Consider the following 25,373-nt stretch of genomic DNA (forward strand, 5'->3'; position numbering starts at 1 on the left):
TGTGAACGGGGCCTAAGGGCGCATTCACTGGAGAAATTGCGGGCGGTTATTCCGTGATCAGCAGGCGCAGACTGATTCAGTCGGTGATAGGACCGCTCGTACGTGTGTCATCACCATGGACCGCGCTGCATATTCATGGAGTAACAATATTTGACAGGAAACTTCTGTTCGGTAGGAAAACACAAAAGCCCCCCCCCCCCCCCCCCCCAGCTGCTGCAAAACCTCTTTAAAAAAAAAATAATAATAAATGAATTGACTCTCATCTGCGATGTCTATTATGAAGTATCTCAGCCGGAGCAGATGATTAGTGAGATACATTTTAGGATGGGTTCCTTACAGGTATCCGCCGAGAACGGGAAACCTACGCACACAGATAGCGACAGCGTGGTCTGCTGCGCTGTCCAATCCGTTTGGGTTTCCGTTCACAAATTCACACTTCAGTACCATTTTTGTTTTGATGTTACTTTTTGATGTGCCTCCAGCTGTTGCAAAATTACAACTCCCAGCATGTTGGACTATATAGTAGTATATAGTATAGGTCAGTGTTTTCCAACCATGGGTGCCTCCAGCTGTTGTAAAACTACAACTCCCAGCATGTGGGACTATATAATAATATATAGTATAGGTCAGTGTTTCACAACCATGGGTGCCTCCAGCTGTTGCAAAACTACAACTCCCAGCATCTTGGACTATATAGTAGTGTTTAGTATAGGTCAATGTTTCCCAACCAGCGGTGCCTCCAGCTGTTGCAAAACTACAACTTCCAGCATGTTGGACTATATAGTAGTATATAGTATAGGTCAATGTTTCCCAACCAGGGGTGCCTCCAGCTGTTACAAAACTACAACTCCCAGCATGCCCCGACAGCCGTTGGCTGTCCGGGCATGCTGGGAGTTGTAGTTTTGCAACAACTGGAGGCCCTCTGGTTGGGAACACTGGTATAGAAATGGTGCAACATTCCGGGAGTTGGAGGATTGGTTGGATAAATACCGACCATTGCATTGCCGATATTTTTTATATAAAAATACCGGCAGGGTGGCCAAAATACCGGCTGTGCCAGTAAAATACCGTCAGGGTGGCTAAAATACCGGCCAGGTGCTATCCTCCAGGGAGTGAGACGTTCTTCTTGTCCACTCTACCCTAGGCCCAAAAGATGATAATCCTGAGTAACCCTTTAGAGGCCCGTAAACTCCTAAACCATGGATGAGAACAGATATCACAGCTGATCGTTCATAAAACCTTGATGACCCCACAGAATGAAAGGATCCTTTGTCCAGGTAATAGGTTCGTCACCTGACCGGTATTTTACTGGCACAGCCGGTATTTTGGCCACCCGGACGGTATTTTTATATTAAAAATACCAGTAATGCAATGGCCGGTATTTATCCACCCAATCCTACAACTCCCGGAATGTTGCACCATAACCTATACCAGTGTTTCCCAACCAGAGCGCCTCCAGCTGTTGCAAAACTACAACTCTCAGCATGCCCGGACAGCCAACTGCTGTCCGGGCATGCTGGGAGTTGTAGTCTTGCAACAGCTGGAGACACTCCTGGTTGGAAATCACTGACCTATACTATATACTACTATATAGTCCAACATGCTGGGAGTTGTAGTTTTACAACAGCTGGAGGCACCCCTGGTTGGAAATCACTGACCTATACTATATACTACTATATAGTCCAACATGCTGGGAGTTGTCGTTTTGTAACAGCTGGAGGCACCTCTGGTTGGGAAACACTGACCTATACTATATACTACTATATAGTCCAACATGCTGGGAGTTGTGGTCTTGCAACAGCTGGAGGCACCCCTGGTTGGGAATCACTGACCTATACTATATACTACTATATAGTGCAACATGCTGGGAGTTGTAGTTTTACAACAGCTGGAGGCACCCCTGGCTGGGAAACACTGACCTATACTATATACTACTATATAGTCACACATGCTGGGAGTTGTAGTTTTACAACAGCAGGAGGCACCCCTGGTTGGGAAACACTGACCTATACTAGTCCAACATGCTGGGAGTTGTAGTTTTGTAACAGCTGGAGGCACCCCTGGTTGGGAAACACTGACGTATACTATATACCACTATATTGTCCAACATGCTGGGAGTTGTAGTTTTCATTTGGTTCAACTGCTGAGTCACAGGCTGTATCAGGGCATGCTGGGAGTTGTAGTTTTTGTTTGGGGCAGCTGCTGAGTCACAGGCTGTATCAGGGCATGCTGGGAGTTGTAGTTAGTAACTAACTGCAACTCTCAAATTTAATTTAAAAAAAAAGCGATCAAAAAGTCCCATCAAAAGAAAAATGGTTCTGGTAAAAACTACAGATCGGGGCGCAAAAAATGACCCTCGTACCGGCCGTATAAGGAGGAATAAAAATGTTATAGGGGTCAGAATAGGACATAATTTCCCCCGCACATGTGTATCCTGTGATGTCACGCATATATCATTAATTATGTAACTTAGCATGGTCGGTATGTTTTTACAAGAGAGGTGGCGACCCAACCAGGTAACAGTGAGATTTGTGGGGACAGGGAGGGGACCACAAGGGGTTCGTACTGACCATGAGGGGGGCACAGGACCGACCCCCGCCTCGGCCCACATCTTCAGCCAGTGGTGATTATGGTGCAGACTTGTCGGCATCTGTCCCCTGCAAAGAGTCAACAAAAAAGGCATTATGACCCCGACCGATGTTAACCCCTAACTAGCCCTATGCATCATTCTTACGTGTCATGTGTCATGGACCTCCTGCTCTGTGACAACCATAAGTATCTGCCCCCCCTTATGTTCTATTTATAAGGTTGTTTCCAATCTACAAATATCACAGCAAGAACAAAGGAAAGTAGGCCGCCAATCACCGCAAGTGTCACAGCTCCGTCACCGAGCACCAGGTAAACACATCCAGCATCTCAGGGGTTAAGGGAAGAACGTCGCTACACAGCCTGAATATCCTGACACAGCTATATACCGGCTACTCCAGACCAATAATTTATGGTAATAATGTCACCAATATATCTCCTGGGGAATAAGATTCCTTAATGTCGTAATTCTAATTCAGTATGGTAACTAAATGTATCTATATGTCTATCTATCTATCTATCTATCTATCTATCTATCTCATATCTATCTATCTATCTATCTATCTATCTCCTATCTATCTATCTCATATCTATCTATCTATCTATCTATCTCATATCTATCTATCTCATATTTATCTATCTATCTCATATCTATCTATCTATCTATCTATCTCATATCTATCTATCTATCTCATATCTATCTATCTCATATCTATCTATCTATCTCATATCTATCTATCTATCTATCTATCTATCTCATATCTATCTATCTCATATTTATCTATCTATCTCATATCTATCTATCTATCTATCTATATATCTCATATCTATCTATCTATCTCATATCTATCTATCTATCTCATATCTATCTATCTATCTCATATTTATCTATCTCATATTTATCTATCTATCTCATATCTATCTCATATCTATCTATCTATCTATTTCATATTTATCTATCTATCTCATATTTATTTATCTATCTCATATCTATCTATCTATGTATCTCATATCTATCTATCTATCTATCTATCTATCTATCTATCTATCTATCTAATATCTATCTATCTCATATCTATCTATCTATCTCATATTTATCTCATATTAATCTGTCTCATATCTATTTATCTATCTATCTCATATCTATCTATCTATCTATCTATCTATCTATCTCATATCTATCTATGTACATTATCTATCTATCAATCTATCTCATCTATCTATCTATCTATCTATCTGTCTTTCTGTCTGTCTGTCTATCTATCTCATATCTATCTATCTATCTATCTATCTATCTCATATCTATCTATCTATCTATCTATCTATCTATCTGTCTATCTATCTCATATCTATCTATCTATCTATCTATCTTTCTATCTAAGAGGGATAGAAGCAGCGAATCCAAGGTAGTAAAAATGAGTTGGGTGCATGCAGATATAGGAACCTGGCTGACGGATTCCAGCAAACTAGCGAAGGATAAGTGCAGCACACCAGATGGTTGAATCCAAAAAAATAAAGTGGTTTATTCCATGGTTCAAAAAAAGTAGTTACAACGTTTCAGTAGCCACACCATTTACCGTCTACACCGATAATAACCCATTGGCCAACCAGAACACTGCCAAGTTGGGTGCCATCGAGCAGCGTTGGGCTTCAAGATTAGACAATTACAGTTTCACCATCAAGTACAGAAGCGGCAAGTCGAATGTCATTGCTGACGTACTATCTAGGATGACCCCTGGCGAAGAACTCCCTGTCAAAGATGTGTGGGAAGACGTGGAGATGCCCCCATTTTACCAATGGTTTGTGAACCAGAATGTTGTGACCGCCCTCATGGACGGTGAACACAGGTCCGAAAAGGTTAAAGAAGACCTATACACCTGGAAGACTATTCAGGATGAAAGTCGAGTCATGGGGCATCTGTTGGACTACCTTCTGGTGAAAAAGGTACCAACCCGTCTATGCCGGGCCCAGTGTGATTGTGAGCTTAAACGTCTGTGGCGACAGACAAAGCGACTGTTTGTGCACAAAGGACTGTTGTACCGAAATTCTTTGGATCTAGATCTCTGGTGATCGACTTCGTCAGATTCTGGTTCCCCAAAGAGATGCGGCGATGGTCCTCAATGCATACCATGATCAATCCGGACACTTTGGAGTCCACAAGACTGAAGCTACTGTCAGGTGGAGATTCTATTTGATCGGAATACGGAGTGACATTGAGAACAGTGCAGTGAATGTGCAGTCTGTAACGTCACCAAGAACATGCGCAAGGACACAAGAGCACCCCTCCATTCCATCTAGAGTGAAAGGCCTAACCAGTTGGTCGTGTTAGACCATGTCAAGTTGTCTCCTACCCGGTCTGGGTACACTTATGCTCTCACCATGGTGGATCACTACTCTAAATGGGTTGTCGTTGTCCCCATCAAAGATCTCACAGCTAAGACAGTGGCCCAGATGTTCTGCTCCAATTGGGTGCAAACCCTTGGGTGTCCAGAGTCTGTCCTAATGGACCGTGGAACAGCCCTCGAGGCCCAACTCTTCCAAGAGCTGTGTCAATTCCATGCCTGCAAGAAACTCCGGACTACTGCTTACCACCCCCAGGGGAACGGGCTCTGTAAGTGCATCAATCAAGTCTTTATCCACATGTTGCGAGCAGCCTCCATGTCAAGACAAGAAGAGTGGTCCCGACTGCTACTATTGGAGATCTATAGTAACACAGTCCATTGTTCTTCTTGATGATGGGGCGACATGGACAGCTGCCTAAAGACCGAACATTTGGCTCCAAGCCCCATTCAACAACTCTCCACAAGCCCCCCTGGAGTGGGTCTCTTACCACCAGAGAAGAATCCAAGAAGCCAAAGAAATTGTCAGCAAGAAGATGGGCGAGGCTCGGCAAAGACAATGACTGTACTATAATCGTTATGCCTCTGCCAAAGCACTTCAATTGGGCGACAAAGTGTGGCTGCGGAAGTTTCCAAGAACCCATAAGTTAGACTCTATCAGGGAGACAGAACCGTACACAGTGACGGCCATACCATATCCATATTCTGATGTGTGCGAAGTACAAAAGCATGGGAATGAGCCGCAAGTTGTTCACCAAATCCGGATCAAGTTGTGTCTAAAAGAAGATATGCCAGTGATCCCAACACCATCTCCTCCAGCCTTCAGATCTGCGAGAGAGTACATCTCAGGCAAAGGGATCCATCAATGGATTTCCCCATGTTTTCTCCGAGTCAGCCTGCGATTTTCTGTCTCACCAACCCCGGGGCCGGTCCAACCGACACTAATCTCCACATCAGTCCCAGTCTTGTCACCGTTGGCTCCAGCTTATTCCCCCATCTCTAGAGTGCCGACCCTGTCACCAGTCTTTCCACCACTGCTGCCGGCGACTCCGAATCTAACTAGTCCTGGACAAATACCAGCTCCCGAGTTCGCTGAGGAAGAGCCAGCTGCCGTTCCAGAGGGTTCCCCTGAAACTAAAAGTAAGACATGTGTAGAGCCAGAGTACATTATGCAGAGGTAAAATGGTTATATAGTATCACACTACTTGTTGAGTTCTGGGGAGAAGTGTTAAGAACCGAAGGGGTCCCAGCAGCCAAAGCATTGGGTAGATAGTCTCCGGCAGCCCTATCTGCAAACTTGTGTGTATTATGGTCTAAAATGTGTTTCTAGAGCAGTTACAAAGCTTGTTAATCCCACATGTTTACCAAACCAAAGAGCATGTATGGACATTTACAGTGCTACATGGACTCGTTTCTACCTTGTTCTATAACCAGACCTGTGAAGAACATTTTGCATAATGCCCCAGGAACTGTCACTAGGCCCCAGTGGCCACTTCAGTCCTCTGCCCTCCAGGATTGGGCATCGAGGACGACTGTATTTAAGAGGGGGAGTTTTTGGTGGCCCAGTACGGGAGATGTTGCCCCGTACCCTTGCTGCCCTGTCAGGCAGCCTCCTTCAGTATCCCTAGGGCCCCTTGCATCGGTTTACCCCTGTACATATGTTCTGCAGTGTATTGTATTATAAAATGTGTTGTATCTTTAAGAGTTATGTCATGTGATTGTTACCCAGGAGGTATCAGTGACCAGGTGATCCCAAGAGTGACCTATGGGCCCCCTTGCTAGTCTCCCCTATACAAGCCCTGGGTGGAGCTAGCTCTCGCTCTCTTCCCTTACCAGTCTTTGCTGAGATCCAGTGTAGTTTTGTCTAGTGTGTGTGTCCAGAGTGGTGGAGACCTCAAAGTCCAGTCCTGCAGCCGCCATCAAGTCAAGTAAGATAAAGTCCCAGCTTTATGAGTCAAGTCAGTCCCTGTCATCTGTCAAGTCAGCATGGTCTGCATTCAATTGTTCAGTCCTACTACAAGTCCCAGCAAGCCCTTAACCCCTTAAGGACCGGAGGTTTTTCCGTTTTTGCATTTTCGTTTTTTGCTCCTTGCCTTTAAAAAATCATAACTCTTTCAAATTTACACCTAAAAATCCATATGATGGCTTATTTTTTGCGCCACCAATTCTACTTTGTAATGACGTCAGTCATTTTGCCCAAAAATCTATGGTGAAGCGGGAAAAAAAATCATTGTGCGACAAAATTTAAAAAAAAAACGCTGTTTTGTAACTTTTGGGGGCTTCCGTTTCTACGTAGTACATTTTTCGGTAAAAATGACACCTGATATGTATTCTGTAGGTCCATACGATTAAAATGATACCCTACTTATATAGGTTTGATTTTGTCGGACTTCTGGAAAAAATCATAACTACATGCAGGAAAATTAATACGTTTAAAATTGTCATCTTCTGACCCCTATAACTTTTTTATTTTTCCGTGTATGGGGCGGTATGAGGGCTAATTTTTTGCGCCGTGATCTGAAGTTTTTAACGGTACCATTTTTGCATTGATAGGACTTATTGATCGCTTTTTATTCATTTTTTCATGATATAAAAAGTGACCAAAAATGCACTATTTTGGACTTTGGAATTTTTTTGCGCGCACGCCATTGACCGTGCGGTTTAATTAACGATATATTTTTATAATTCGGACATTTCCGCACGCGGCGATACCATTTATGTTTATTTTTATTTTTATTTACACTGTGTTTTTTCTTTTATGGGAAAAGGGGGGTGATTCAAACTTTTAATAGGGAAGGGGTTAAATGATGTTTATTCACTTTTTTTTTGCACTTTTTTTTTGCAGTGTTATAGCTCCCATAGGGACCTATAACACTGCACACACTGATCTTTTACATTGATCACTGGTTTCTCATAAGAAACCAGTGATCGATGATTCTGCCGCATGACTGCTCATGCCTGGATCTCAGGCACTGAGCAGTCATTCGGCGATCGGACAGCGAGGAGGCAGGTAGGGGCCCTCCCGCTGTCCTGTCAGCTGTTCGGGATGCCGCGATTTCACCGCGGCTATCCCGAACAGCCCACTGAGCTAGCCGGCATGCTTTCGGTTTCACTTTAGACGCGGCGTTCAACTTTGAACGCCGCGTCTAAAGGGTTAATAGCGCGCGGCACAGCGATCAATGCCGCGCGCTATTAGCCACGGGTCCCGGCCGTTGTTAGAGGCCGGGCCCGAACCGCTATGACGCGTTATAGATCGGGAGTGGACACATGACGTTCCAGTACGTCATGTGTCCTTAAGGGGTTAAGGTCACCTCCTTTGGCCCTGGCTGAACTGTATAGACTTTATCATCTGTCTACCCTCAGTAAAGCTACCGTTGTCCGTAACTTGGCGTCAGAGTCTTTATTGCCCCCGTGCCTAGCCCAGGATCCAGTGGTATACCTTCGGGTGGTTATAGGCTAAACCACGCCCTGGCGTCACGAATACAGGGTATTGCCATCTACCCCTAGGGTAACAACATCTTCCCTTATCACACCCCGCTACCACAAAGGTATACCTGGCACTCGCCGATGCTGCTAAACCAGCTGAGGTTTATTAATTTATATTCATAACGTCAAAGGTACAGGACGCGTTTTGGCAATGGCTGCCTTCCTCGGCAGTCTACGAAGTGTTTCGGTAATGGCTGCCTTCCTCAGCTGTCTATGAAGTGTTTTGGTAATGGCTGCCTTCCTCAGCTGTCTATGAAGTGTTTTGGTAATGTCTGCCTCTCTCAGCTGTCTACAGCGAGTGTCAACATGTTTTGGCAATGGCTTTCAGTTGCCTACGAAGTGTTTTCATGTGTTTCGGCATTGGCAGCCATTACCGAAACACGTCCTGTACCTTTGAATTGATGGATAACTGTGGCACAATCTCTAAACGCAGGATGTGGCAAGCCTAACATGTATCAAGCTGTTGCAAAACTACAACTCCCAGAATGCCCAGACACCCATTATGTTTCCGGCTGTTGCAAAACTACAACTCCCAGCATTCTTGGACAGCCAGTGTGCCTCCAGCTGTTGCAAGACAACAACTCTCAGCTAGCACAGTCAGCCATTACGTGTCCAGCTGTTGCAAATCTATAATTCCCAGCATACTCAGACAGCCAGCATGCATCCAGCTGTTGCAAAACTTCTACTCTCAGCATACTCGGACAGCCATTGGCAACAGCTGGAGGCACCCTGGTTGGGAAACACCAGTCTAATATCTGTAACACTATCTACATACTTTATTTTCTATGTGTTATTTTGACTTTCTTATGTATGGACCATATCTAAATGATACAGATCTTATGATACGATGTGTCAGTAAGCCTTCCTGACGTCTGATGACCTGTGTCGTACAACCCTGAACCCAGGATGAGCCTGGCCTGAAATGTATCAGTCTAGACCAGTGTTCCCCAGCCATCGTGTGTGTCTCCAGCTGTTGCAAGACTACAACTCTCAGCATGCCCGGACAGCCAGTGTGTGTCCAGCTGGTGCAAGACTACAACTCCCAGCATGCTCAGGCAGCCAGCGTGCATCCAGCTGTTGCAAAACTTCTTCTTATGATCTAAATGATACATATCTTATCTTACGATGTGTTCTTGTGTATGGACCATATCTAAATGATACATATCTTATGATACGATGTGTCAGGAAGTCTTCCTGGCTGTCCTGGCATGCTGAGAGTTGTAGTTTTGCAACAGCTGGAGGCACCCCGGTTGGGAAACACTGACTTAGGCAGTATTATGTGGACACTTTATAGCTGTAAGAACTGGTGTTACATACTGATATTAGGTACTGTATAGCAGTATTATGTGGACACACAGTATTATATGTGTATTATATGACTACACTGTATGGTGCTACTATTTTAGGCCAGTGTTACCGAGTCAATGTGCCTCCAGCTGTTGCAAAACTACAACTCCCAGTATGCCCGGACAGCCTTTGGCTGTCCAAGCATGCTGGGAGTTGTAGTTTTGCAACAGCTGGAGGCACCCTGGTTGGGAAACACCAGACTAATATCTGTAACACTATCTACATACTTTATTTTCTATGTGTTATTTTGACTTTCTTATGTTATGGACCATATCTAAATGATACAGATCTTATGATACAGTGTGTCAGTAAGCCTTCCTGACGTCTGACGACCTGTGTCGTAAAACCCTTAACCCAGAATGAGTCTGGCCTAAAATGTTTCAGTTTAGACCAGTGTTCCCCAACCATCATGTCTCCAGCTGTTGCAAGACTACAACTCTCAGCAGCATGCCCGGACAGCCAGCGTTCATCCAGCTGGTGCAATACTACAACTCTCAGCATGCTCGAACAGCCAGTGTGCATCCAGCTGGTGCAAGACAACAACTCTCAGCATGCCCGGACAGCCAGCGTTCATCCAGCTGTTCCAAAACCATTATGTGTCCAGCTGGTGCAAAACTACAACTCTCAGCATGCCCGGACAGCAAGTGTGCATCCAGCTGGTGCAAAACTACAACTCTCAGCATGCCCGGACAGCAAGTGTGCATCCAGCTGGTGCAAAACTACAACTCTCAGCATGCCCGGACAGCAAGTGTGCATCCAGCTGGTGCAAAACTACAACTCTCAGCATGCCCGGACAGCCAACGGCTGTCCGGGCATGCTGAGGGTTGTAGTTTTGCAACAGCTGGCGGCACTCTGCTGGGAAACACCAGTCTAATATTGTAACACAATCTAAAAAAAAAATTTCTATGTGTTATTTTGACTTTCTTATGTATGGACCCTACCTATCCCTTATGATAAAGTGTCAGTAAGACTTCCTGCCATCCGGCGACCTATTTCCCATCCCTCCCTCCATCCTCATTTCTCTCTCATCTCAGCCAATGGCTGTCCGGGGGCATGCTGAGAGTTATAGTTTTGCAACAGCTGGAGACACCCTGCTTGGGAAACACAAGTCTAATATCTGTAACACTATCTAAATACTTTTTTTTATTTCTATATGTTATTTTGACTTTCTTATGTATGGACCCTACCTATCCCTCATGACAAAGTGTCAGTAAGACTTCCTGCCATCCGGCGACCTATTTCCCCATCCCTCCCTCCATCCTCCTTTCTCTCTCATCTCAAACTTCTCATCCCCTGTGTGTGTCTCCTGCTCTGACTGTCAGCCGCAGCTCCCCCCTTCCCTCCATCTCCCGCTCCAGCCATCCTCTTGCACATCCAGACAACACCATTCTGATGTATTTGCATGCACCCTCTCCTCCCCACCCCCCATCGCTTCTTTCCCAGCCAGCATCTTCTTCCCCGTTAAGGTTGCGCTCATTTTTTTACCCCCTTACTACCCTCCCAGCTCCCATCACTCCAATATAATCCCATGACCCCCCCCCCCCCCCTTACACATCCTCCATCCTCCTCCTCTCTCCAATATCCCCTCCGTGTGTGTGTTTTATATACTTCAACGTGATCCAACCCCCCAATAGCATCCATTACAGCCCGGTACGTGATCTCTTTTGTTATTATTACACTAATATCTGTGTCTTTTATTTTATTATTTTTTTATTATTATTATCCTTATCCTTTCCTCGCACCCTCTATAGATCTAAATATAGCGGCAGATGATGTAGATTTGGTAGATGACACCCCCACCCCCTCAGTATCCCTTTTATTTATCATTGTTGGTGGTTTCATCTCTTCCCGTCTTTTTTTTTTCCTCCCCCCCCCCTCTTCTCTTCTCTCTCCCCCCCCCCCCCCCCATTATAGATCCTCTAATCTCGGTGCCTGGTCCTTGAAAGGCTGTCGTACGGTCCCCGTGGATTCATTCCATACTAAATGCTCCTGTGATCGCTTATCAAGCTTCGCCATTTTATCCCAGCTCAGTTCAGACATGGTAAGTCCCTCTATAAACATGTAGCGTTCGCCTCTTTCGGGGGGCTGACGCTCTTAAATACTTTGGTGTCTCAAGAAATATTATCCCCACCCCCCCCACCACCACCCTTCCCCTTCAACCCCCATTGCAGCCATATTATATAAGAACGATACCTTTTATTGGCCAACCAGAAAAACAAATTACCTTGTTTAACCTTGCAGCGGGGTCAGGGACCCTTATACGTGTTGTCACTGCCTCAGCACCGGCAGTCGTGAAAGAGTTAAGTGCCTTAGAATGTTCAGGACTCCGGTGATACATTGTAGCCTTCCTGCTTCCTTCTCTTTTTACGCCAGTGTTTCCCAACCAGGGTGCCTCCAGCTGTTGCAAAACGTCAACTCCCAGCATGCCAGAAGGCTGTCCGGGGCATGCTGGGAGTTGTCGTTTTGCAACAGCTGGAGGCGCCCTGGTTGGAAAACACTGGTTTACGCTCTTGCTATTAATATTATTGATAATGCAGGAGGATGAGGAGGATGCTGAGCTGGGGGGGAGGGCACAGGGGTGAGAGATTCGACTTCTCACATTGTGGAGGTGGTTTGGGTCTTAATATAAGGATGAGGAATGAAAACTTAATATTAAAAAAAAAAAACAAAAAAAACACTAGGAATCATTGAATGCCACCAGTGTGCCACCCCCTCCTCCCCCCGCCCGCCCGCCTCTCTGGTTCCTTTTCAAAAGATTCTACTTCTCCTTCTTCTAGTCTGGAAACTGAATTGATTTGTTGCTGCTACAATGTTGAACTCTGATGTCATCTCACTTGGTTATTATTACAATGTATCCAATGATTGGAGAGGAAATGTGTCGGATACTGTCAATGTTTCGTGTCTTGGGCCGTTAGCAGGGAAATGTTTTATTTGGCATTATATGGTTGTGTTTGGAAAAAGTGACTGGATTTATTATTATTATTAATTATTATTATTATTATTATTATCATTGCTATTATTATCATTATTTATATTATTATTATTATCATCATTATTATTATCATTGTTATTATTATCATTATTATTATTATTATCATCATTATTATTATTATTATTATTATTATTATTATTATTATCATCATTATTATTATTATTATTATTGTTATCATTATTATCATTGTTATTATTATCATTATCATTATTATTATCATCATTGTTATTATTATTATTATTATTATTGTTATCATTATTATCATTGTTATTATTATCATTATCATTATTATTATCATCATTGTTATTATTATTATTATTATTATTGTTATCATTATTATTATTATTATCATTATTGTCATTGTTATTATTATCATTATTATTATTATTATCATTATTATTATCATCATTGTTATTATTATTATTATTTTCATTATTATTATCATTATTATTATTATTATTATTATCATTATCATTATTATTATCATTATTATTACTACTACTATTGAGAAATGGTCCAGTTGGTTGGAGTCTTTGAATTACTAAATATATATGTGAGCGACGCTATTCTTATGCGCGGTATAGATCAGTGTTCAGTGGCCTGCTTGGTTTGTGTCTCCCATATAATGGTGATTTTTTTATTTTTATTTTTTAAATAATATTACTACTATTGGGAAATGGCCTAGTTGGTGGAGTCTTTGTATATAAACAATATTATCTATATATTATTATTAGGATCTCAGATGTATAGATTAGTGTTCAGTGGGATGCTTGGTTTGTGTCTTCGCACATAATGGTAAATGTTTTAATATTATTACTATAATAATAATTAATAATAATAATAATATTACTACTACTATCGAGTAGGGATCGACCGATATCGTTTTTTTAGGACCGATACCGATAATCGGTGGAGGTTAGGGCCGATAGCCGATAACTTATACCAATATTCCGGTATAAGTTATTGGCTATTTATCCCCCCGCGACACCGCTGCAGATCATTGATTTAAAGCGGGCGCTTTAAATCAATGCACTGCAGTGGCTTTTGCGGTGCCATAGGCCGCCGCCACCACCCGCTTCTCTCCCCCTACCTGTCAGGGTGGTCCGGGCCATCCATCCTTCCTGTAGTGTCCGGCGGCATTCCGGGTGGAGGGTGAACCGGTCCGGGCTGTCCTTCTTCTCCGGGGTCATCTTCTCCACTCCGGGCAGGCTCCGGCCTAGTAATGCAGCATAGATGCCGCTGCGCAGTGACGCCCGTGCGCAGCGACGCACCTGACGTCGCGGCGTAGCGGCGTCTATGCAGCGTACTAGGCCGGAGCCTGCCCGGAGTGGAGAAGATGACCCCCGGAGAAGGACAGCCCGGACCGGTTCACCCTCCACCCGGAATGCCGCCGGACACTACAGGAAGGATGGATGGCCCGGACCACCCCATTACGGGTAAGTTTAATTTTTTTTATTGACTTGGAGGGTGGAGGAGGGGCCCGATTGGTATGGGCAAAAATCCATAACGGTATACCACCCAGCACTACGGTGGGGGGGTGCGATTCGGGGGGCGGTGCGGTGCGGGGGGCGGGGCATTATTGGCTTATCGGCAAGGTAATTGCCGATACCGATAATGCCCAAAATCGTGATTATCGGCCGATAATATCGTCCATACCGATAATCGGTCGATCCCTACTATTGAGAAATGGTCCAGTTGGTTGGAGTCTTTGCATTACTAAATATATATGTGAGTGACGCTATTCTTATGCGCGGTATAGATCAGTGTTCAGTGGCCTGCTTGGTCTGTGTCTCCCACATAATGGTGATTTTTTTTTAATATTATTACTACAATAATAATAATAATTATTATTATTATTATTATTATTATTATAATTACTACTACTATTGGGAAATGGCCTAGTTGGTGGAGTCTTTGTATATAAACAATATTTTCTATATATTATTATTAGGATCTCAGATGTATAGATCAGTGTTCAGTGGGATGCTTGGTTTGTGTCTTCGCACATAATGGTAATGGTTTTAATATTATTACTATAATAATTCTTTTTATTATCATTATCATTACTACTACTTTTACAAAATGGTCCAGTTGGTTGGAGTCTTTGCATTACTAAATATATATGTGAGCGATGCTATTTGTATGCGCGGTATTGATGGGTGTTTGGTGGCCTGCTTGGTTTGTGTCTCCCACATAATGGCAATTTTTTTATTTTCTTTTTATATGTGTTTTTTTTTTATATTATTACTACTATTGGGAAATGGCCTAGTTGGTGGAGTCGGTGGAGTCTTTGTATATAAACAATATTATCTTTATATTATTATTATGATCTTAGATGTATGGATCAGTGTTCAGTGGGATGCTTAATTTGTGTCTTCGCACATAATGGTAATTGTTTGAATATTATTACTGTAATTATTATTATTATTATTATTATTACTACTGTCATTAGGAAATAGCCTAGTTGGTGGAGTCTTTGTATACAGTCATGGCCGTAAATGTTGGCTCCCCTGAAATGTTTCAAGAAAATTAAAGAAGTACTCTGGTGCAGACTACTCCTGCTCCGTCCTGCCCGGGCTGCAAAAAAAATGAAAATAAACCATCACTCACCTTCCTGGGTTCCCGCGGAGCGCCACTACAGCTGATCGGTCCTCCGGTCCATCTTCTTCATACTTCCGTGTGAACGAAGCATCACATGGTGCTCAGTCTATCGCCGGCCGCCGCGATGTTCTGCCTCGGCCCATAATAGGCTGAGCGCCATGTGACGCTTTGTTCACACGGAAGTGTGGGAGAAGATGGACCGGATGACCAATCAGCTGTAGTGGCGCTCCGCGGGAACCCAGGAAGGTGAGTGATGGTTTATTTTCATTTTTTTTGCAGCCCGGGCAGGACGGAGCAGGAGTAATCTGCACCAGAGTACTTCTTTAAGTATTTCTCACAGAAAAGGATTGCAGTAACACATGTTTTGCTATACACATGTTTATTCCCTTTGTGTATATTGGAACTAAACCAAAAAAGGAGGAAAAAAAGCAAATTGGACATAATGTCACCAAACTCCAAAAATGGTCTGGACAAAATTATTGCCACCCTTATTTGGTTGCACACCCTTTGGAGAAAAATAACTGAAATCAGTTTCTTCCTATAACCATCAATAAGCTTCTTACACCTCTCAGCCGGAATGTTGGACCACTCTTCCTATAACCATCAATAAGCTTCTTACACCTCTCAGCCGGAATGTTGGACCACTCTTCCTATAACCATCAATAAGCTTCTTACACCTCTCAGCCGGAATGTTGGACCACTCTTCCTATAACCATCAATAAGCTTCTTACACCTCTCAGCCGGAATGTTGGACCACTCTTCCTATAACCATCAATAAGCTTCTTACACCTCTCAGCCGGAATGTTATACCACTCTTCCTATAACCATCAATAAGCTTCTTACACCTCTCAGCCGGAATGTTGGACCACTCTTCCTATAACAATCAATAAGCTTCTTACACCTCTCAGCCGGAATGTTGGACCACTCTTCCTATAACCATCAATAAGCTTCTTACACCTCTCAGCCGGAATGTTGGACTCTTCCTTTACAAACTGCTCCAGGTCTCTTATTGGACGGCACCTTTTCCCAACAACAATTTTAAGATCTCTCCACAGGTGATCAATGGGATTTAGATCTGGACTCATTGCTGACACTTCAGAACTCTCCAGCGCTTTGTTGTCATCAATTTCTGGGGGCTTTTTGACGTATGTTTGGGGTCATTGTCCTGCTGGAAGACCCAAGATCTCGGATACAAACCCAGCTTTCTGACACTGGGCTGTACAGTGCGACCTAAAATCCATTGGTAATCCTCAGATTTCATGATGTCTTGTACACATTCAAGGCCCCCAGTGCCAGAGGCAGCAAAACACCCAAAACATCACCGACCTCCACCATATGTCACTGTAGGTACTGTGCTCTTTTCTTTGTAGGCCTCATTCCGTTTTCGGTAAACAGTAGAATGATGTGTGGTGACCCCTGTGTTATGGCGGGACCACGGGGTGTAGCGGTGTAGGTAGCGGGGCCAGATGGTATTAACCCCTGGGGCAAGATGTTGTTAACCCCTAGTGTTCGTGACGCCAGGATGTGGTTGTATGGTGTAGGGAAACTGCTGACAACCAACCCAAAACGGCATATAGTAAATGAGAGTCCAAAGCAGGGTTTTGATGCATCTGGAACTTTACTGAAGAAGCCAGAAAACAGTCTTTACAAATAACCAACTTACCACAGAGGTGACCGGGACACAGGGAACCTCTCAGGCTTGCTTGGACTTGTAGTTATAATAATAATGATGCAGGCCACTGTACTACTGTTATGACTTTGGTAGGGACAGTAAGGACTTGACTTGTACTCACAGCTGCAGATTTATAGGCTTTGGCCTAGATATGATGGACTTGACTTGTACAGGACTTGTGCTGCTTTAAGGTCCAGGTGATAAGGGAGAATGTGGAGACTACAGTCCCTTATATATGAGAGGGCTGGACTAATGCCCATTGGTAGCTGGTTGCCTGGGGTTACCTGTGCCTCTAGAACTCTGGGTATATCATGTGATCACATATCACATGACATATCACATGACCATAGGAAGGTCCTATATAGTGTAAACATCCTAACAACCTTCATATATTACTTACATTCACTGTACAATACATAAAATAGATGAACATACTTAATATACAATGCAATACCATATAAAGACCTGGGGGGGGGACCCTGCAGGAGAGCCCTGTGGACCTGAGGGACTCTACCTGAGGGGACTTTAGGACTGTACATAACCAAGTTCTGTACCGGGACACCACAGATGTGCTTTACCTAAAAGCTCTATCTTGGTCTCATGTGTCCACAAGACGTTTACCCAGATGGATTTTGGCTTACCCAAGTTCATTTTGGTAAAATGTAGTCTTTCTTTTTTATGTTTCTGTGTCAGCAGTGGGGTCCTCCTGGGTCTCCTCCATATTGGGGTCCTCCTGGGTCTCCTCCATAGTGGGGTCCTCCTGGGTCTCCTCCATAGTGAGGTCCTCCTGGGTCTCCTCCATAGTGGGGTCCTCCTGGGTCTCCTCCATAGTGGGGTCCTCCTGGGTCTCCTCCATAGTGGGGTCCTCCTGGGTCTCCTCCATAGTGGGGTCCTCCTGGGTTTCCTCCATAGTGGGGTCCTCCTGGGTCTCCTCCATAGTGGGGTCCTCCTGGGTCTCCTCCATAGTGGGGTCCTCCTGGGTCTCCTCCATAGCGTTTCATTTCATTTAAATGTGGACGGATAGTTCGCGCTGACACGGATGCTCCCTGAGCCTGCAGGACAGCTTGAAAATCTTTGGAACTTGTTTGGGGCTGCTTATCCACCATCCGGACTATCCTGCATTGACACATTTCATCACTTTTTCTCTTCCGTCCAGGCCCAGGGAGATTATCTACAGGGCCATGGGTTGTAAACTTCCTGATAATGTTGCGCACTGTGGACAAAGGCAAATCTAGATCTCTGGAGATGGACTTGTAACCTTGGGATTGTTGATATTTTTCCCAAATTTTGATTCTCAAGTCCTCAGACAGTTCTCTTCTCCTCTTTCTGTTGTCCATGCTTAGTGTGGCACACACAGGCACACAATGCAAAGACTAAGTGAACTTCTCTCCTTTTTATCTGCTTTCAGGTGTGATTTTTATATTGCCCACACCTGTTACTTGCCCCAGGTGAGTGTAAAGGAACATCACAGGCTGGAAACAATCTTATTTATCCAAAATTCTGAAAGGGTGCCAATAATTTTGTCCAGACCATTTTTGGAGTTTGGTGACATTATGTCCAATTTGCTTTTTTTCCTCCTTTTTTTGGTTTAGTTCCGATACACACAAAGGGAATAAACATGTGTATAGCAAAACATGTGTTACTGCAATCCTTTTCTGTGAGGAATACTTCATTTTCTAGAAACATTTCAGGGGCGCCAACATTTATGGCAATTCGTATATGCGGTATTGATGGGTGTTAGGTGGCCTGCTTGGTTTGTGTCTGCCACATAATGTTGATTATTTTATATTATTACTATAGCAGTTCTGACAGTCCTACCCAGAAACCCTGACCACCCCCCATGGTATGAAGCTCAGTGCTAAATAGTATTTACAATGAAGACACCTCCTGACTACTCTAAAAAGCTGTTTATCAATAAATTGCTCTGTTTATGAGAGATATTTTCTTAAAGGGGTACTCCGGTGAAAACCTTTTTTCTTTTAAATCAACTGGTGGCAGAAAGTTAAACATATTTGTAAATTACTTCTATTAAAAAAATCTTAATCCTTCCTGTACTTATTAGCTGCTGAATGCTGCAGAGTAAATTCCTTTCTTTTTGGAACACTGATGACATCACGAGCACAGTGCTCTCTGCTGAAATCTCTGTCCATTTTAGCAACCGCGCATAGCAGATGTATGCTAAGGGCAGCATGGTGGCTCAGTGGTTAGCACTGCTGCCTTGCAGTGCAGAGGATTTGGGTTCAAATCCCACTAAGGACAACAATAAATAAAGACTTATTATTATTATTATTATAATAACGTCAGCAGAGAGAACTGTGCTCGTGATGTCATCAGAGAGCATTCCAAAAAGAAAAGAATTTCCTCTGTAGTATTCAGCAGCTAATAAGTACTGGGAGGATTAAGAGTTTTTAACAGAAGTAATTTACAAATATGTTTAACTTTCTGCCACCAGTTGATTTAAAAGAAAAAAGGTTTTCACCGGAGTACCCCTTTAAGGACTAGTTACAATTCTACATTCTTACATTTACATACATCTCTTTAAAGGTAACCGTGAGGCGGATGAGTTTGACATCCCTGACACATAAAATTCCCTATAAGAAATTAATATTTGGTCCAGTTTGGTGAATCTTTCAAAATCATTCCGATTTATAACATTTCAGCAGTGCCTCAAATAATCAATCAATGTTAGTATAGGAGCAGGGGCACCTGTCAAATACAAGAGTCCCTGCTCATGTTCACTGAGAAAATGTAATGTAGATGCGTTACACCATCACCGCTTATCTCTGCTTCTGACAGGACTCCCTTCTCCTGACAGCCAAATCAGATTTAATAAATGTGATTTTTTTTTTACTTATTTATTTTTATTTAAGAAAAAATCTGATTTAGCACAAACTGTTTTTTTTTTAATTTTATTTTACCTTAACTCCCAATGATTCTGTATTACAGAACTGTAGGTGCTCTATGTGCCGCCATATGGTGCCACCTCTAGAAGTGACACCAAATACCCCCATTATACAGTGTCCAGCGTAACATTTCATACAGAAACAGACAGGAAAAGGTGGCACCAGATAAAATTCGTAAAGTAGGCCCCATAGTGTATCGGTGTAGAATTACTGACATATCAATTCCCTATAAGAAATTAATTTTTGGTCCGATTTGGTGAATCTGTCAAAATCCTTCCGATTTATAACATTTTAGAAGTGCCTCAAATAATCAATCAATGTATGTATAGGAGCAAGGACTCCTGTCAAAGACAAGAGTCCCTGCTCATGTAAAGTACACTGAGCAAATGCAGTGAGTGTCCATAGTAAGGTTCTAAAGTGTCACCTACATAGTAAGGTCCCACATTGTCAGCTACATAGTAAGGTCCTATAGTGTCACCTACATAGTAAGGTCCTACAGTGTCACCTACATAGTAAGGTCCTACAGTGTCACCTACATAGTAAGGTCCTACAGCGTCACCTCCGTAGTAGGTCCTACAGACACCCCACAAGCCTCCACAAAGAGCCATGTCCTCTTCTAGGGCCGATGCTTCTAAGGGATATTCACAACCCAAATATCCAGGTGATTTATGATGCAGAAGATGATTTCAGGGTCATAAACCTTGTAGTCTCACTGTCAAAATCACTGCACCAATAGACTACAACGGAAGGGGGGGGGGGGGGGGGCTGTGGGGAAAAAGTTCCTCTCAGAAGCTCCCATTGAAGTTGCAGGGCTTGTTTTGGCTTTGTCCATGTACCAGGGGCATCATGGTGTCTGATTGAGCTCTACCATTTATGGCACATAGGAAGGATGTGGTCAAATCTGGTTATAATGAAAACCATATACTGGATCCCAATGGCGGCCATATACTGGATCCCAATGGCGGCCATATACTGGATCCCAATAGTGGTCATATACTGGATCCCAATAGCAGCCATATACTGGATCTCAATGGCGGCCATATACTGGATCCCAATGGCGGACATATACTGGATCCCAATGGCGGACATATATTGGAGCTCAATGGCGGCCACATACTGGATCTCAATGGCGGCCATATACTGGATCCCAATGGCGGACATATACTGGATCCCAATGGCGGACATATACTGGATCCCAATGGCGGACATATACTGGATCCCAATGGCGGACATATACTGGAGCTCAATGGCGGCCACATACTGGATCTCAATGGCCGCCACATACTGGATCCCAATGGCGGACATATACTGGATCCCAATGGCGGACATATACTGGATCCCAATGGCGGACATATACTGGATCCCAATGGCGGACATATACTGGAGCTCAATGGCGGCCACATACTGGATCTCAATGGCGGCCATATACTGGATCCCAATGGCGGACATATACTGGATCCCAATAGCGGACATATACTGGATCCCAATGGCGGCCATTGATCCCAATATCTGTCTTGGTTTCCAATTTGTTAAAATGTCAGGCTAGGTGGTCGGAGCGTTAGGCTTCATATTGTGACTGTCATATTGTAATCCTGATTGTTCCCATTATAAGTCGTGGGATCTATTAGGATTAGTAATGGTGGCTAAACATCCGATGTATACGAGCGGTGATACAAAATATATTTCTGCTTATGACTGGTTGACTTGTTAAAGAGCTCAGCACCTTACAGATAGTAGTGCTACCCTGGAATCAGTCATCGCTCTGGTATCAGTCATCGCCCTGGTACCTGCACCTTATAGATGGTGGTGCCGCCCTGGTATCAGTCATCGCCCTGGTACCTGCACCTTATAGATGGTGGTGCCGCCCTGGTATCAGTCATCACCCTGGTACCTGCACCTTATAGATGGTGGTGCCGTCCTGGTATCAGTCATCGCCCTGGTACCTGCACCTTATAGATGGTGGTGCTGCCCTGATATCAGTCATCGCCCTGGTACCTGCACCTTATAGATGGTGGTGCTGCCCTGGTATCAGTCATCGCCCTGGTACCTGCACCTTATAGATGGTGGTGCTGCCCTGATATCAGTCATCGCCCTGGTACCTGCACCTTATAGATGGTGGTGCCGCCCTGGTATCAGTCATCGCCCTGGTACCTGCACCTTATAGATGGTGGTGCCGCCCTGGTATCAGTCATCACCCTGGTACCTGCACCTTATAGATAGTGGTGCTGCCCTGGTAGCAGTCATTGTCCTGGTACCTGCACCTTATAGATGGTGGTGCCGCCCTGATATCAGTCATTGCTCTGGTTCCTGCACCTTATAGATGATGGTGCCGCCCTGGTATCAGTCATTGCTCTGGTTCCTGCACCTTATAGATGGTGGTGCCGCCCTGGTATCAGACATCGTCCTGGTACCTGAACCTTATAGATGGTGGTGCCGCCCTGGAATCAGTCATCACTCTGGTACCTGCACCTTATAGATGGTGGTGCCGCCCTGGTATCAGTCATCGCCCTGGTATCTGCACCTAATAGATGGTGGTGCCGCCCTGGTATCAGTCATCGTCCTGGTACCTGCACCTTATAGATGGTAGTGCCGCCCTGGTATCAGTCATTGTCCTGGTACCTGCACCTTATAGATGGTGATGCCGCCCTGGTATCAGTCATTGCTCTGGTACCTGCACCTTTATAGATGGTGGTGCCGCCCTGGTATCAGTCATCGCCCTGGTACCTGCACCTTATAGATGGTGGTGCCGCCCTGGAATCAGTCATCACTCTGGTACCTGCACCTTATAGATGGTGGTGCCGCCCTGGTATCAGTCATCGTCCTGGTACCTGCACCTTATAGATGGTGGTGCCTCCCTGGTATCAGTCATCGCCCTGGTACCTGCACCTTATAGATGGTGGTGCCGCCCTGGTATCAGTCATTGCTCTGGTTCCTGCACCTTATAGATGGTGGTGCCGCCCTGGTATCAGTCATCGTCCTGGTACCTGCACCTTATAGATGGTGGTGTCGCCCTGGTATCAGTCATCGTCCTGGTACCTGCACCTTATAGATGGTGGTGCTGCCCTGGTATCAGTCATTGCCCTGGTACCTGCACCTTATAGATGGTGGTGCCGCCCTGGTATCAGTCATCGTCCTGTTACCAGCACCTTATAGATGGTGGTGCCGCCCTGATATCAGTCATCGTCCTGGTACCTGCACCTTATAGATGGTGGTGCCGCCCTGGTTTCAGTCATCACTCTGGTACCTGCACCTTATAGATGGTGGTGCCTCCCTGGTATCAGTCATTGCTCTGGTACCTGCACCTTATAGATGGTGGTGCCGCCTTGGTATCAGTCATCGCCCTGGCACCTGCACCTTATAGATGGTGATGCCACCCTGGTATCAGTCATCGTCCTGTTACCTGCACCTTATAGATGGTGGTGCCGCCCTGGTATCAGTCATCACCCTGGTACCTGCACCTTATAGATGGTGGTGCCGCCCTGGTATCAGTCATCGTCCTGGTACCTGCACCTTATAGATGGTGGTGCCGCCCTGGTATCAGTCATCGTCCTGGTACCTGCACCTTATAGATGGTGGTGCCGCCCTGGTATCAGTCATCGTCCTGGTACCTGCACCTTATAGATGATGGTGCCGCCCTGGTATCAGTCATCGCCCCTGGTATCTGCACCTTATAGATGGTGGTGCCACCCTGGTATCAGTCATCGTCCTGGTACCTGCACCTTATAGATGGTGGTGTCGCCCTGGTATCAGTCATCGTCCTGGTACCTGCACCTTATAGATGGTGGTGCCGCCCTGGTATCAGTCATCACCCTGGTACCTGCACCTTATAGATAGTGGTGCTGCCCTGGTATCAGTCATTGTCCTGGTACCTGCACCTTATAGATGGTGGTGCCGCCCTGATATCAGTCATTGCTCTGGTTCCTGCACCTTATAGATGATGGTGCCGCCCTGGTATCAGTCATTGCTCTGGTTCCTGCACCTTATAGATGGTGGTGCCGCCCTGGTATCAGACATCGTCCTGGTACCTGCACCTTATAGATGGTGGTGCCGCCCTGGTATCAGTCATCGCCCTGGTACCTGCACCTTATAGATGGTGGTGCCGCCCTGGTATCAGTCATCGTCCTGGTACCTGCACCTTATAGATGGTGGTGCCGCCCTGGTATCAATCATCGTCCTGGTACCTGCACCTTATAGATGGTGGTGCCGCCCATGTATCAGCCATCATCCTGGTACCTGCACCTTATAGATGGTGGTGCCGCCCTGGTATCAGTCATCGTCCTGGTAACTGCACCTTATAGATGGTGGTGCCGCCCTGGTATCAGTCATCGTCCTGGTACCTGCACCTTATAGATGGTGGTGCCGCCCTGGTATCAGTCATCGTCCTGGTACCTGCACCTTATAGATGGTGGTGCCGCCCTGGTATCAGTCATCGTCCTGGTACCTGCACCTTATAGATGGTGGTGCCGCCCTGGTATCAGTCATCGCCCTGGTACCTGCACCTTATAGATGGTGGTGCCGCCCTGGTATCAGTCATCGCCCTGGTACCTGCACCTTATAGATGGTGGTGCCGCCCTGGTATCAGTCATCGCCCTGGTACCTGCACCTTAAAGATGGTGGTGCCGCTCTGGTATCAGTCATCGCCCTGGTACCTGCACCTTATAGATGGTGGTGCCGCTCTGGTATCAGTCATCGCCCTGGTACCTGCACCTTATAGATGGTGGTGCCGCCCTGGTATCAGTCATCGCCCTGGTACCTGCACCTTATAGATGGTGGTGCCGCTCTGGTATCAGTCATCGCCCTGGTACCTGCACCTTATAGATGGTGGTGCCGCTCTGGTATCAGTCATCGCCCTGGTACCTGCACCTTATAGATGGTGGTGCCGCCCTGGTATCAGTCATCGCCCTGGTATCTGCACCTTATAGATGGTGGTGCCGCCCTGGAATCAGTCATCGCCCTGGTACCTGCACCTTATAGATGGTGGTGCCGCCCTGGTATCAGTCATCACCCTGGTATCAGTCATCGCCCTGGTATCTGCACCTTATAGATGGTGGTGCCGCCCTGGTATCAGTCATCGCCCTGGTACCTGCACCTTATAGATGGTGGTGCCGCCCTGGTATCAGTCATTGTCCTGGTACCTGCACCTTATAGATGGTGGTGCCGCCCTGGTATCAGTCATCACCCTGGTACCTGCACCTAATAGATGGTGGTGCCGCCCTGGTATCAGTCATCACCCTGGTACCTGCACCTTATAGATGGTGGTGCCGCCCTGGTATCAGTCATTGTCCTGGTACCTGCACCTTATAGATGGTGGTGCCGCCCTGGTATCAGTCATCGCCCTGGTATCTGCACCTTATAGATGGTGGTGCCGCCCTGGTATCAGTCATCCCCCTGGTACCTGCACCTTATAGATGGTGGTGCTGCCCTGGTATCAGTCATCGTCCTGGTAC

At 45.2% G+C, this 25,373-nt stretch overlaps 1 protein-coding gene across 1 annotated transcript in view; it reads left to right on the forward strand.

Moving 5' to 3' along the window:
* ADGRB1 (adhesion G protein-coupled receptor B1) overlaps positions 1-25,373 on the forward strand; it is a gene marked incomplete in the record, with an annotated part of 689,450 nt that overhangs the window by 489,449 nt on the left and 174,628 nt on the right. The window contains 1 exon segment of the mRNA XM_056522870.1: positions 11,673-11,799. Coding sequence (XP_056378845.1) covers positions 11,673-11,799 — 127 coding nt within the window.

The sequence above is a fragment of the Hyla sarda genome, chromosome 5, assembly GCF_029499605.1.
Source record: "Hyla sarda isolate aHylSar1 chromosome 5, aHylSar1.hap1, whole genome shotgun sequence".
NCBI classification, from domain to species: domain Eukaryota; kingdom Metazoa; phylum Chordata; class Amphibia; order Anura; family Hylidae; genus Hyla; species Hyla sarda.